The sequence below is a fragment of the Crocodylus porosus genome, unplaced genomic scaffold (genome assembly GCF_001723895.1).
Source record: "Crocodylus porosus isolate Cpor-Errol unplaced genomic scaffold, CroPor_comp1, whole genome shotgun sequence".
Taxonomy (NCBI): Eukaryota; Metazoa; Chordata; order Crocodylia; family Crocodylidae; genus Crocodylus; species Crocodylus porosus.
Window position 1 is genome coordinate 33,022,575 of NW_017728950.1, and position 14,894 is coordinate 33,037,468.

Consider the following 14,894-nt stretch of genomic DNA (forward strand, 5'->3'; position numbering starts at 1 on the left):
TCTGTTTCTCATTTTCCCTTTTGAAAGACGTGAAGAGGTGCACGGAGAAGCACAGCGCGTACTAAGAACATTCCCTGGGAAAAATGAAAAGGAAAGTGCTGGGAAACAGATGCCTTCGTTCCCAGAAATGGTCCATTACATTCAGGACAAGGTACTGCCTTTCAGCTCAGGTGATACACTAAGGCAGGATTTAGACTGTGGCTTTTACTATCTTACGTAGTAACGATTGCAGGGGTCCATCCGTTAAAGTATTATTAACTGAAATCTTAGTAAAGACCAAACTCTAACCCTTTTTTCACCATCATTTTTTTTTTTTTTTTAATTTCTTTGGTTCCCATGATTTTATTACCTCACAAGGGATCCAGAGAGTCCTTCAGCCTAGACAGGGTCTGCATCAAAAGTGTGAAAAATGAGAAATATTCCCCTTCGTACATGCACGCACATTATAACTCCTGATCTTGGAATCTAAGAGTGAGGTTTAGTGTTCAGAGGCTGGCATTCAGCTTGGTGCTCCAGGATGTCATCTACTGATTAATCTTGGTTATTTGCTTAACAGCCCTGTGATTCATTGGGGCCCAGATTTAGTGATGAGTGTGACATGCTTGATTTCAGTGGGATTTGAGCATGCATTTAAAGTTAAACATATTCTTCAGTATTTTGCTAAAGCCAAGCTTAGAGATGTGTTGTACACTGATAAGCTAATACTTGAGTACCTTGTTGGAGCATTGTGAAGTGTAGAGCTGGTTGAAAGAATTCTGACAAATTTTTCAGTTAAAAATGCCAATTTAGGGGAGGGCAATGCAAGCTCAATTCACAAAACAAAATGCATGGGAACTTGTTGATACATTTCCACTTGAAACTAGGCAGATTTCTTGCCAGGTCTTCTATCTCCCCAGCCGATGGCCTTCCATGGAGCAGGAGCTTCTTGGACTCCCTGAGAGGTGGACATCTTAAAGAACCAGCTGACCTGGGAGTTGGAGAGCTCTTGCTTCCAGGCTTTTAGCTTGTCAGTAGCTCCTGGATGGTGCAGGGGGCTGCAGAGCCACAGCTGTCAGACCATTGGCTCCCTACCAGCCTGGGAGCGTTAGACCTGGGGAATTTTCTTGGCATTTTGTTTTGATTTGAAGGCAAAATGTATAATACAACAGTTGAAATTAAATTAAATTAAAGAAACAAAGGTAGTAATGCAGTTAGTGGTTGTAGCAGAATTTCAAGGAAATAAGCCAGCTGCAGCATTTTAAGTTTTCCACCTGTTTGTTTAGGCCTCTCACCGAATGAAAACACCGGCTAAATATATGACTGGAACTGCAGTCCTGCCTTTCAATCCTGCTACATTTGGGGAGGTAAATACCTGTCTTTACTCCACTAGTGACAAACTTGTTATGTGTTGTTATTTAACTTAAGGGAAAGCATGAGGAGGCAGTGGTTATGGGGGTAAGACCTGGGATTTGTAAGATCTCGGTTCACTTCTTGAATGAATTCTGTGGACTCGACCAGTATCCTTAAAAAGGGAGATTCAGGGCAGGTTAGTAGCTGGCTAGCCTATCTATTTCAAGGAATATTGTTTATGAAGAGGGCCTTGCCCCTGTCTTTGAAGTACTCCTGCCATCCAAACCTCACAGCTCCTTCCAACAGTGTTCCTAATGCAGCTGTCTGCCCTAGACATTTTTCTCCCAACTTGGTAGCAGCTAGCTGGACAGCAGATGTCAGTGATGAAGCTGGGGCTCAGTGGTCCAAGTTCAGAACTGGTCACTTGTTAGCAATTGTGTTTTGAGTCCAATATGTGCCCAGCTGTTTGGAAAAAGATGCAGGTTGCCCCAATTCAAATGCTTATTTGGATTTGACGTAGATAATTTGACTTATGAATAAACAGAACTACTGTTGTCAATGTTGAGTTTGCACCTGCAGACTGATCTTTGTATTGCAGAAAGTAGTCCCAAAATGTATTTTAACAAATTATAGAGCATATTCAGTAATGTAGCATGGCTTTTCCCCTTAAACTTAGTTAAAAAGTGAACTGTATTGTCTTGGTTGAGTTGTGTACAGCCTCTTGCTTTCTCTTCTGCTCAGACTTCAGAATAATTTTCCTGCAACTCTTTGAGCTATCTCTAGCCCTGTATTTTTCTCTTCTTTGTTTAGATAGTCCTGTACCTGCGAATGTGTCTTGCTCACAGTGCAGGCGTGGTGCCAACTTCTCAGAACCTAGCTGACATGCAAGACCATGCTCCAGCAATTGGACGTTACATTAGAAATCTAATGTCTGGCAATCACATATCCTCCTCTTCATCTTCCTCAAAAAGTGGAGAAACCAACCCCGTACAGATATATATTGGTCTCCTTCAGCAACTGTTATCTGGTGTTGGAGGTGAGGAACCCAAGGCCACTGCCAAGAAAAGAAGAAAAGGCTTTTCTTAACTTACGGTTGAGCTTTGGCCAGCTATACTCAATACCCTGAACTTTGCTTCATTGACAGCCAGGTTTACGTTATAAACTAACCCGAGCCATTCTAACCCAATTCATGGTATAGGCTTGTTGCCTTGTGCTGCACCATTGTGAAGGGGTGCCTGGGTGCGGGTGCTCTAGCAGTATCCATAGATGGGAGGTCAGCATTTCAGGCTGTTGGTTCATGTTCATTATGTTTGTCACCTAATTATTCCCTTTGTTTAACAAACTTCTCATTCAACTTGTGACATTTTGGGGGGAAATTAGACTGGTTAAAAATAACTTGTGTTATTTAAAACATGTTGGAAATGCTCATTCTGGTATTAACACTTTGCTTGTCTGATGTCTGTAAGAGACAGAAATTAAGTATGGCCTCAGTTATCTGGGATCTGTATGTTACATTGCTTGATTAAGGCATCATCTACTTGTTTTTTTATCTTTATTGTAAATATATAATGGTAAACATTGAACTTTATCTTGTATAACCTGACTCTCTAATTATTGTGTAGGTTTGCCAGTCATGTACTGCCTCCTAGAAGTTGTTTCGGTGTATCCAGAAAAACTTGCTGCCAGATTTGTAGATAAAATAGATTGGATAAAGGTATGTTGAATATACGTATAGGTTTTTGGGTCATATGAGCAAAATCTGACATTTCTTTGGGAGGGAGGGGTGTTGAATCAAAAACACATTGTCAAGTTAGTCACATTCTCATCTAATTTTTTTTTACTGACTTGTTAGAGGGAATCCTTAAAGTGACACTGAAAGAAGTGAGAATGAGAGTTTTCATTTCTTTTTATTGCATTCATTTGCACATTTAACTGTACTCACTGTATACTCAGTCAGTCTTTCCCTTCATGAGAAGCCTCCCATAAACACCAAGGGTCTTGTTAAACCTTTACACTGCGCACCACACAAATGTTGACTGGCTTAGTGCTAGTTTGCAGGCACACTTTCAACTTGAGCAGCACATCTGTTGGGTGTGGCCTCACTAATGGAACAGGGACTGGGTTATGCAAATCAGAAGACAATCCTGCCCTGAAGTGGTGTAATTTTGAGCCATGTAACAAGTGCTTTAAGCCACTTAAAAGTGTTAACATAAAAATATCCAGGGGTTAAGAGCTCTAGGAGCAGATGTTTTAGGAAGTTGGGCAAGACTAGGATTGAGAACCCCCTTGTGGGGCCTCCTCCCTCTAGGAGCTGGTCTTCAGTAGGGAAGAGGACCTCTTCCCCCTTGTGGTGTTTCACCTGTGGCTGTGAGACCCAGTTCTCGCTTGCTCACTCACTGGCAAGTTACAGTGAGCAATTAAAGTAAAATTGAATATAAAGTAATATAATGACATATTTGCATATTTCCAGTGTACGGTATGCAAATAAGTTATTTGCTTCTGTTGTCCACTGTAACTGGCCAGTGAGCGAATGAGAACTGGGTCTCATTAAAGAAAAAGAATTAAGGAATAATAATATTCCTGGCAATACTATACCCAGGCATTGGGGAAGGAGGGACATCCCCAAGTTCCCCCAGGCACTTGGGGAGAAACTTAGGCATCTGGGGGCCCCTGGGCCCAGCTGCCCCATGTGTTAATTTGCCAAGTCTGGGAGCTACCCAACATTAACATGTAACAAAGCCCCAGGAGATAAATACTTTTCTTAAAGGCATTTCTGAAAAAATCTGTGGCTATCCATTTATCTGGGGTGTAAACTGTATGGCTTTTACCAGCTAGGGAAAGGGAAGTAACACTTTTAAATTTTAATTCTTTTTTAAATCACTTTGGTTGGAACTTGTTTAGTCTCCAGAAAAGGTCACAGGACTAAAGCAAATCAACTGAAAAATGCTGGTGAATAATCTCCAAAGGCCAGACTTGTTCTTCCCAACTTCTCTCTTAATTCAACTTCTTTCACACATCCCCTCAAGTGGCATGTTAACATTTTACAGAGACTGCACTGCAGTGCCTTTACCTTGATGGATGATCTATCTGGAATGCAATTTTCTTCCTTTCTTTTCTTCCTTTAAACTTGAATTTTATAATAATTGCAAGTGTCTCTCCAACTTTCCTCATGAATGTACAGAATGTAATACCTTTATTATTGATTTAAAGATTGAGTACCTAATATGAAAGAGCCCAGTTTTCAGAAATGGTTTATGTGATTTTTTGCTTGCTAACGATTGGTTATGTTCTGACTCCAGGCCTTTTAGACCCATTGGCAGAAGTGCATTCAAAAGTGATGTCCTATTTGCCATTTGCTCATTAATTGGAAGTTTATCTTGGCTAGTAAGAGAATAGATTATTTACCAGCATTTTTATTTCCTAAACCTGTTCTGAATCTAATATACACTGAGTCTTCTTTCTCTTTTTGATTACTTATTTTCTGCTGGGGTACAGATTTGCTGGATCTTATTTTTAGGCAGGAACTAAGGCCATTTACTTTCCTTATATTAGTAGACTTCGAGCCAGATCCTCTGTTAACAGAAAACAAGGTAGTTCCATTCCTCCTTTGTTGTGATTGTGTTACCTTTTCAGATTTGCCCACAGAGATATTGCTCAAGCAGCTCTTTAGAGGAAGGCAGTTTCATTATGCTGATGCAGGTTTTGAATTGACCTGTAATTCTAGTTTTGGGACTTCTGTGATAAATCTCACTAGGGTGACTGTTTTTCCTGTTGATATGGTTCCTTGAAGCCTTTAATTTGAATTTTGTATACATATTTTTTCATGTAAAACAAAATGTACCAAAGGTTGATTTTTTTGTGAAAACAAGGTTACAAATTAAAAATCAAGAATTAATGTTTATATTATATTTGCTAACACTGTTATAATAATCTTAACTTTTTAACAACTTGGATGGTAAAGATATCACTTGCACACATACAATATGGGTGAATTAATTTAACTGTGAGAACTGTAGGGTGTTTTTGTGTGCATGTTTAAACTGTTCATCCTTACAGTGCATTCTCAACTGTTCTGTGTGTTATCCTTAAAACCTTTGCATTAAAGCCTACCCGACAGCACTACAGAACTGAAGAATTGTCTTGTAAAATGTCAATTTTTTTTTTTAGCTGAATGTGGGTGGTAAATATGAATTGGGTCCTAAATATGGTAATAAGTAAAAATGTTTAAAGGGTATAAAAGATTTAAGAATAAAATCTGGATTTTATGCTGAGTAGCTGCATCAGAATTGTGTTCGTGCTATTGCATAGTGTAGTAGGTTTGATGTTTGTGATAATTTTTAAAAATTCTGCAGAGCCTGATGAACACAAGCAAGGAAGAGATGCGTGAACTGGCAGCACTGTTTTATTCTGTTGTGTTGTCAACAATGTCTGGAAATGAACTCAAGTCCTCTGTACAGCAACTGATCAAGACTGCTAAAGACAATCATGTAATTATGGTCTCTCTATCTCTTTTTTGGCCAGTTTTTAATGTTGAAGATATGCTGACAGCATATCCTGAGTATACTAGCTTTATCATTTGTTTAAAGCAAAAAAACAGTATTGAACTAATTGGTTTCTAATTAAAGGTGGGGAAAGGGTTTGTTACGCAGGAGCAGAACATCTTCCTAAGTGAATGAATCATTGGTGCTCTGCTCAGTTTGGTCAGATGATCTGTTTTTGACATTTCTCATGTCATGGCATTTCCTAATCAGTAGAATCAGGAACAATTGTTAATAATTTAATCAGCTGAATATTCATAATCCTATAAGATGGTGGGTTGCACTAGCTACTTTGGGAAGTTATTTAATTCTTTATTCATGAGCAATTAAAGATGCCCACAAAAGAAAAATGTTTAACTTATTACTCATCACTATCCTGGCTTCCCTTTACCAGAAGGCAATGAAAGTTTGTCTAGCCCAGCATTCTCTGCTAGATGCGGCCTGACTTCTTTCCCTCCTCACAGTGGATTAGTTAGCAGCCTCCCACCTCCTATAACTGCTGTCATTACTAAGTGAATTTTTCTTCCCTCTTCCTGGAACCCTGGTCCCTCATCTTTTCCTTTGGATTTTATCTGAGCCTCTTCACTAACAAAATGATGGGATTTAAATTCACTTCTTTAAAGAATGCAGATAGTTTTAATTTTTGATGTGGTTTGCATACCTGAGTCTCAGAAAAGAACTGGATTTCCTAAGCTAAGCTTCCCCAAATATATATCTTATTAGCTGTATAAGTTCAGTAGCCTGCTGCAGGACAGTTGAAATTAGACATACAAATTTGTTGAAAAGATATTATAATATTTTTAACAGCGATTTGGCAAAGTGTAGCCCTGACTGGGCATTGCACTGTGTTGACTCGCATTCAGAAAGTATGTAATCTATATAAATATTAAACATGTTTCTACAGTAAATTAAGAGGAGATTTTCAGAATTTTCTACAGGATTTAGGAAAGCAGGTTCCAATGAATATTTTAAAAGGACTTGTCCCCCTAAGTTGCTTAGATGCTTTTGAAAATAGCTGCTGAAAGTTTGTATTCGTAAAGTAACATTGGCAGAGCCCAAAATCCCCAGAGCCCCTACATGTATGCAGTAGCTCAGAATTGCCTTGGTATATCAATCCATTAGGACTCCATATAAGTCTGTTTTATATCAAATACTTGGTTGCATCCGTGTCCATCAGTAAACTGAATGTTGGTATTGTCTGTAGAACCCAGAGGTCCAACATGGTGCCTTGTTGGCTTTGGGATTCACAGTAGGAAGGTACCTGGCTAAAAAGAAAATTGGGATGATGGAGCTACAGGATATGGAGCCAAATACTGATGTCATACCAGAACAAGAACAGCTCATAAAGACTACAACAGAAACGATAGGTAACTTAACACTTTGGGTACTGTGTGCATAGATTCACTTTGCTTCTGGTACAGGATGTTTCTTAAGTTGGTGTTGTTGACTGACAATCATCTTGATTCCAAATAACTGTCTGATGGACTTGTTGGTCTAATGAAATGTCTCCTAGGCTGTTATCTGGTCTGAGTGCACAAATATAAACAATACTGTCTGTTCAAAATAATTAAGTCTGTCATATGTGATAGACTACTATATGTCTACATGTCACTGGTAGGTATTGTAGGGTTTTGGACATCTCTTGCCTAGTGGTTTACCCCCTTGCAACGTCAGGGTGAGATCTTAAGAAAAGCATTACTTGCAGAACCGGTTGCTTGTTCCCTTTCGCCTGCCACGTCTTAATGTTCTTCCTGGGAGATGGTGTCTGCAGGTATCCTGTGAGATCTCACTCGTTTGGATTCTATATGGGCCTCCAACCTCCCTTTTACCCCCCACCCTTGCTGCATCCAGGACCAGAACTGACGTTGTTGCCTTGGAGCTCACTTTGCTTGGATGATAGGTTCTCACGCGTGCTGTCCATTCTTGGTATAAGTTGCTCCCCAGTCGTCAGCCTGTTCTCAGCCATTCTTTGGCACAAGCTAATGTCCCCACAACTAACCTCATCACAGATTCGCAGAACGCAGTTCTTTCAACAATAACTTAGGAAATTAAAGTTCAGTCAACCAGCCTCTGCTGGTATACTCTCGTGGCTACTGGGTCTTGCCACACATTGAGTTGGGGCTTTTCAGTGCCTTGCTGTGTCCCTCTGACCCAATTGGGTCCTCTCTGGGCACCTGCCCAGTCAGCTGCTGCTCCTGGCCTCGATGCTGTCTGGGACTTCAAGTCTTGTCTTATAATTATGGCTTCAGCCCTCCTGCGGACTGGTGTTGCCCTGACAGATCCCTTTCAGGCTCTGACTAGCCTCAGGGGAGTTGAGACTTCCCTACTAAGCCTAACGTCACCTCCCAGCTCCCGTCGCCACTCTTCCCCACCAGGTACCTCTGAGCTCCAACACTGCCTGTCCTGTTGGGGCTCTGGGCCCTTCTCTGACCCTTTCTTCACCGGGGCGCACAGCTGGCTCAGCTCTCTGGGCGAGCCGCATGCGACTTCCCTGCCACTCTTCACCAGGGTGCACAGCTGGATGAACTCCTCTGGCGAGCCATGTGCAGCTTCCCAGCTGCTTTTCACCGGAGCGCACAGCTGGCTCTGCTCTCCAAGCAAGCCACGTGCAGCTTCCTGGCTCCACCCTGTTTCTGCAGGCTCCTTTGCTCCTTACAGCCATTCCAGCTGGATGCTGTCCAGCTCACTGCCTGCCCTTTGCCTGTCTGGCATCTTTCTGCGGCTCCACCTTCCCAGCGAGCTGCTCCGAAGCTCTCTTCTCTAAGTTTCCCGCCCCTTGTGGCATTTTCCCGCGGCTTCTCAAGCCTTCCCTCCTCGATGCATGCTGCATTGATCCTCTTCCAGCCCATTTGTTCTCTGGGCCCCGCCCCCTTCTCCCTGCAATCTGCAGGCTCAGGTTGCTCTGGAGCTGTCACGCCAGAGCCAGCCTCTCTCCCCCTGCCAATGTGGGAAAGGGAGAGTGATGAAAAACCCCATTGGCAGTCTCCTGCCTTTTCACACTACAGGTGTGTACTTCTAGTACAGTCTCCTTTGTGTAATACCGTTTTTACTTCAATGTAATCCCATTGACTTTACTCCTGATGCTTTCTCTTAGAAAGGAGAAGAAAACCTAATCTTTATTCTAAGAAGCTTAGATACTTGACAATAGTGAAGACAAAAATCAGGATATCCTGTTGGTTCTTTATAGGTTCCTTTCTGGACAGCACCTCCCCGCTCCTGGTAGTAGCTGCTTGTACAGCCCTTGGGGAGATTGGTCGGAATGGCCCCTTGCCGATCCCCAATGAAGGCAGTGGATTTACAAAGCTGTATCTTGTGGAAAGCCTGTTGGCCAGAATCCCATCTAGCAAGGAAACTAATAAGGTAAGATTTTTTTTGTGATCTATGTTTATTTCTCTCCAAGTTCATTTGTGTGAGGAAGAGTAGCTGGCAATCTTGGATTTTTTGGGGTCAAATTTAAAATATCAGTGTCACGCCTTAAGCACAAAGTACACAGCCGTGGTTTAACTCTATTCCTCCTGAATTCAATGGGATTTTTAATCACTGACTTCAGTGGGAGCGGAATTATTATTTACCCAATGCCCATCCTGGGTAAATAATAATAGCCTGTGTTTTATAAAGGAGGATGGTGGGGATGAAGCAAAGATGATGTAATTTTGACTAAAAATTAGGAAGAGCTTTTGTCAGCAAGGTATTTTAAGTGAGGCAATGCTTTTCAAATGGAGGGAGAACAAACCACAGCAAGTGGGGTGCTTTGCAGTATGTGTGGTTTTTGTTCTGTACCATAGGGAAAAGTCATGCCTTGTCGTGATGATGACCTGAATGACCCAATAGGTCTTTTCCATATCTGATTACTAGAAGTCCAGTACCCTACAGATGAATATCTTGTGCTTAAACTAGTAAGGAAGTGTGAAAGAGTAATAGTAAAAACAGTGGTTTTCAATCCAAATTGAAAATACAGCTGTTGGATTTATGGGGGGAAAATTAGTGATTTATTTTTCTTTTAAGTTGAAAGAACGAGCGATACAAACACTGGGTTACTTTCCAGTGGGAGATGGAGACTTTCTCCACCAGAAACTACTATTGCAAGGACTCATGGATTCTGTGGAGGTAAGGCACTTCCATTATGTTATCCTTTGTCATTTTGGGAGAGTTTCTGTTAAAATTCATCTTCCAAAGGCCCTGGGCCATTTAAAACTTTTTTTTTTTTAAATCCGCTTTCTTGTTTTAAAGCAGGTGGTGACACTAAGTTTATGGCTGTAAAGCTCTACTGTAAAATGTTCTAGAAAAGCTAAACATGCATTTACAGTTTTAGATCCCTGTCCTACCCACATTTACGTAATATGTTGTTCCACTAACGGTTGTTTTCTGTGTGTAAAATTATCCAAGTGGACAAGTGCTTTCAGTAACTGGGCCTTGGGGGGCCACTTTTAAAAAAATATAAATAATGATTTTCCAAAATATTTTAGAGAGGGAGGATAAAAATATCTTGTTTTTCTCAGAAATACATTAGCTAATGTGGCTCACTTGAATTGAGCATTGTATAAAATGATTTGGGAATGTTTTATGTTAATTTTGGGCCACAGTTGCTTGTTGTAAATGTACATTCTTCTGGTTTGCATAACATTTTTCAGAACATAGTTAATTGCAGAACAGTATCCTGGAAGGCAGAATTTAAAGCTTCTTGAATGTTAGGATAGCATGTTCTGTGCTTGCAAGTTGTTTCTTCCTTTTTTGCTTGATCACATTCACATAGGATTCATCAGTACAGAAATGATGAGAACATCCTGTTCAGATATTAACAATGATTATTTCCAGTGCAACTCTATCATCCTAATGGAAGTTCAAAAGAGGGAAATATGTTTGCTTTAGGGAAGTGCTGACCTTAGCTTGAGAAGCTTATTTTGAACAAAACCATGGCGTTGATTTTTGCCAATAAAAAATCCCAGGAAGTCAGCGGTAAGCTTAAGGGTGCTCAGCATATTTGATGATGGGATCCTAAAGCTAGAAGTAGCAGAAAAAAGCATGAGCAATTCTGCTCTTTATACAGGTGAAGGGAATAGAGAAAGAGGTATTAGAGGGACATGGACCACAGTTAAATTCTATTCAGTGGCCCTTTGTAAATGGAGGGCAAATTTCATGCATCTTTTCAGTTTAGAAGATTAACTTTTATTAGTAGATGTTTTGGATGGGGAATCCAGGAAAAAGATGACAAAGCTGAGATGGAAATACAAAGTGCCCGAGCGAGGGACTAACAATCGAGGGATGGGGGAGAGGAGGGGAACGCGACTAGGTTACATACCATACAGTGTTAGCCAACTAAGCCCGGGGGTGCGGGGGATGTGGAAGGGGGAAGGGGAGGGGGGAGTTGTGACACTGAGAGGTACTACTTGGCTGCTCAGCCAAACTGGAAAGCAAGTTAAAAACACTTTGTTTTCAGGTGCTCTAGGAAGGAGAATTTATTTTTACTACAGTCCATTAATGCCTCAGCAACACTTGCTAATGACTGTCAGATCCGTTGTTATTTAGGAAGTGGACGTTTTTTTCATTGATGCTGGATCACTATATGCCCCTTGATTCCTGAAATGAACATGTGAAGATCAGACCTGATGATTTTTAGTAGAGGTGCATTGGTCCGATACTGGATTGGCACCAATATAAAGAAAATTGGCTATATTGGAAATTGGCCTGATGCAGCCAATAATTTGGCTAATAAATGCCTGTGCGTGTGTACAGCCATAGCACAGCATGCAGGCAGTGAGAAGTACAGCCTGGCAGCTTGGAGAGCTGTGTCCAGCTGGTAAGTCCATTGTGGTGAAAGGGAAGGGGAGGTGTGGGGGTACAGATCAATGGCACCTGCGGTGAGGGAGGGAGTGGGGCTGAGGCTAGGGCAGGGCATGGGATGGAGCTGCAGCTCATCTGGAGGGCATGGGGGGGTGCGTGTTCCTTCCCCCCTCCCCGGATCTGTGGGGCAGGGCAGGTTGGCTGCAGCTCCTGGCTGGAGCTGGAGCTGTGCCAGGCTCTTCCTGGCAAGGGCTGGGCTTGGGGCCAGTGGTGGTGTTAGGGGGCCTATGTGGGGGTCTGGAGCCACTCGAAATTTCACCCTCCCAGTGCTGCCATCACCCACCCAGTACAGCACTGGCTCTTTCTGTCATGTGGGTGGAGGTGGAGATTGAGCTGGGGCTGTGTTGGGCAGGCAGGCAGCGGCAGCACTGGGACAGGGGTTGAGGGGGCTACGGCATAATTTGAGGTGGCTGCAGCCCCCTGTAGCCCCTCCCAGTGCACCTCTGCCTGTCCCAAGCCCAGCCCCTGCCGAGAAAAGCCCAGCTCAGGCTCGGCTCCAGCCGGCAGCTCCAGCCCGCCCGCCCTGCCCCGCGCTGTCCCCTCACCCCCCTGGATGAGATGTGGCTCTGTCCCATGCCCTGCCCTGCACAGCTGGGCACCCTGCACCACTCCCTCCCTCACCATGGCGCATGTTGATCTACCCCTCCATGCCCCTTCCCTCCCTCCTCCCCTTCCACCATAACAACTTACCAGCTGGACACAGCTGCATTGGATCGGTATTGGTTGATACGCCTCCTTAAAAATCGGCTACCAGTATCAGCCCCCAAAATCTCTGTTGGTGCCTCCCTAATTTTCAGTGATGCACTATAGAGAGACCAGCAAACAGTGTGAAAGACAGATTTTTCAAAACCACCCATGGGATTGGATATTCAGTACCCTTCATTTTTTTTTTAAAAGATTAAACATAAAACTCATTCAGGGAGGTTTTTGAAAATCTTAGCAATAGCATCAGCAATAGTTCTGCATGTAGAATTGAGTTGAGGATTAAGAATTGCAAGGTGTTTCTAATTAATGGTGTGTTATAAAAAATACAGTGAATGAGGTCTTGCTATATTTTTCAGGCCAAGCAAATAGAACTCCAGTTCACAGTTGGGGAAGCCATTACCAGTGCTGCAATTGGAACCAGCTCAGTGGCTGCTCGTGATGCTTGGATGATCACAGAGGAAGAATATACTCCCCCAGCAGGTAAGCAGAGCCGATGTGGGAGATTTGGAGATGGAAGGAGGACTTATGCAGCCCAGGCTTTCAAGGTGCTGTATAGGGGTGTGCAAAACGGGCAGTATTGCATTCGGATTTGGCCCAGTTCGGGGGGACAGTGATTTGATTTGCTGATTCAAATCACTGTCCCGATTAGATTCTGATTTGTAGAATCAGCGATTTGGCCATAGACACAGTTTTATATGTTTTTTCTATATACCTCGAGATACCAGGTATGACTTGTGAACGCTGAGATGGTGGGGCGGATGGAGCATCCCACGGGAGGGGGTCCCCTTACGCTTGGTGGTGGACCCACAAATGGACCGGAAGTACTTCTGGGTCTGCCGCTGAGCGTATGGGGGCCCCCCCTGTGTTCCTGTGGGATGCTCCATGCACCGTGCCAGCTCGCCATTCACAAACCATGGCTGGTACCCCGAGGTACGTAGAAAAAACATATAAAGCCGTGTGTATGGCCAAATCGTTGAATTTCTCCAAATCAAATCGGAGACTTCCAATTTGGCTGCTGAATCAGGCCAAATCTCTGAGTCGATTTGGAGACCAAAGCATTGGACAGCCCCAGTGCTAAGCACTTTCCCAGACCCAAATTATTGTCATTGTGTTAGATAAGCACTAATATTTTTAGCGGGCTGTTCAGCATTTTGCTGGCCTAGGTTCTTTTCTAGTCCATTTGCCTGTTACTTCAGAGGGTGTTTTTTCTTATTTTTTTTTGAATGGACAATGAAGTAAAGGGAAACTAATTGGGTGGGAGGGGGAGGGGAGATGTCAAAGCACATACTAATTAAAATAGCTTCTAAATGAAGTACAGTTAACTAACTGCTATTTTACATTGCACTTCTATTGTTTTATTGACCCTTTTATGCTTAAGACTGACCAAACCTTTATAAAACAGTAAGAGCTAAATTTTCCAAAGCAGACTTCAACTTTAAGACCTGCAGTTTTTCCGAGATCAAATGTAAACATTTTTCCTGTGTTTGTACACAAATACTTGGGTTGATAGGAACAAGGAGTATTTGCACATGTGGATCAGGAACTTGAGCACCTACATAACTGTGTGCTCAAATGCACCATTTATTTAATGGTCTGATAATTTGGATACATAAAAATGTGTGCATGCAAAATGTGCATCCAAAAAGAAGATGGTTATGTTCTTAGGCTCCAGTTCTGCAAACTCTTTGATGTTTGTATGCACATTCTTGTCCCATTGATATCAAATATGGGTGGGTTTAAGTACATTGCTGAATTTGAGAGAATCTGGGCTGACTCCCTTTGGGAAATTACAATCCTGACAAAAACTCTAACACACTCAGTCATAGCCTACAGTGCATGGCAGTGCACTAATGAGGAATTTCCATAGGCACTCAGTGCCTTTCAGGAATGAGCTAAGAAGCTGCTATTCTCCAATCTTTATCCAGGCAAAGCTCCCCATGACTCTGAGAGCTTTGTTTGAGTACTGAAGGCCCAGACTAGGTATTTACAGTACAGGCAGTCCTTGGACTTACAACACAATTGGTTCCTGAAAACTGCGTCTTAAGTCAAAACGTTGTAACTTGGAACCAATTTTCTCATAAGAAAAAAATATAAATGGGGGATTGGTTCCTGAACCAAGGCCTAATACCCTATTTTCACCAAAAATACCCCAGTATTTTGTACTCGATCAATTATAGACAAGTAATATAGCTACATTAATGTATTTATATTGTAAATAGCAATCATATTGATTTAGGTGGACTTCTTTGAGGTGACTTTGCTGGACTTTTTGAAGGGCTGTTGGCTGGAATCTTCTCAGGAGTCTTGGCTGCAGGTTTTTCGGGACTCTTGCCCACTTTCTTAAAGAAAGTGTCCAAGCAAGTTTGGGCAGATGTTCTCCAGGGAGATGAGCGACACAGCGAACTTGTTCGCTGGCATGGCATTGCATTGGTTCAAGCACTGTAAGATGAAATTGACGTCATAAAGTTGAAACAGGGTGTC

The 14,894-nt window shown here is 42.4% G+C and overlaps 1 protein-coding gene across 1 annotated transcript in view; it reads left to right on the forward strand.

The window, feature by feature from the left end:
- KIAA0368 (KIAA0368 ortholog) overlaps positions 1-14,894 on the forward strand; it is a 76,660-nt gene that overhangs the window by 33,149 nt on the left and 28,617 nt on the right. The window contains exons 16-24 of the mRNA XM_019554951.1: positions 28-151; positions 1,263-1,343; positions 2,140-2,365; positions 2,952-3,043; positions 5,682-5,816; positions 7,072-7,234; positions 9,055-9,227; positions 9,873-9,974; positions 12,770-12,893. Coding sequence (XP_019410496.1) covers positions 28-151; positions 1,263-1,343; positions 2,140-2,365; positions 2,952-3,043; positions 5,682-5,816; positions 7,072-7,234; positions 9,055-9,227; positions 9,873-9,974; positions 12,770-12,893 — 1,220 coding nt within the window. The remainder of the gene's footprint in view (positions 1-27; positions 152-1,262; positions 1,344-2,139; positions 2,366-2,951; positions 3,044-5,681; positions 5,817-7,071; positions 7,235-9,054; positions 9,228-9,872; positions 9,975-12,769; positions 12,894-14,894) is intronic.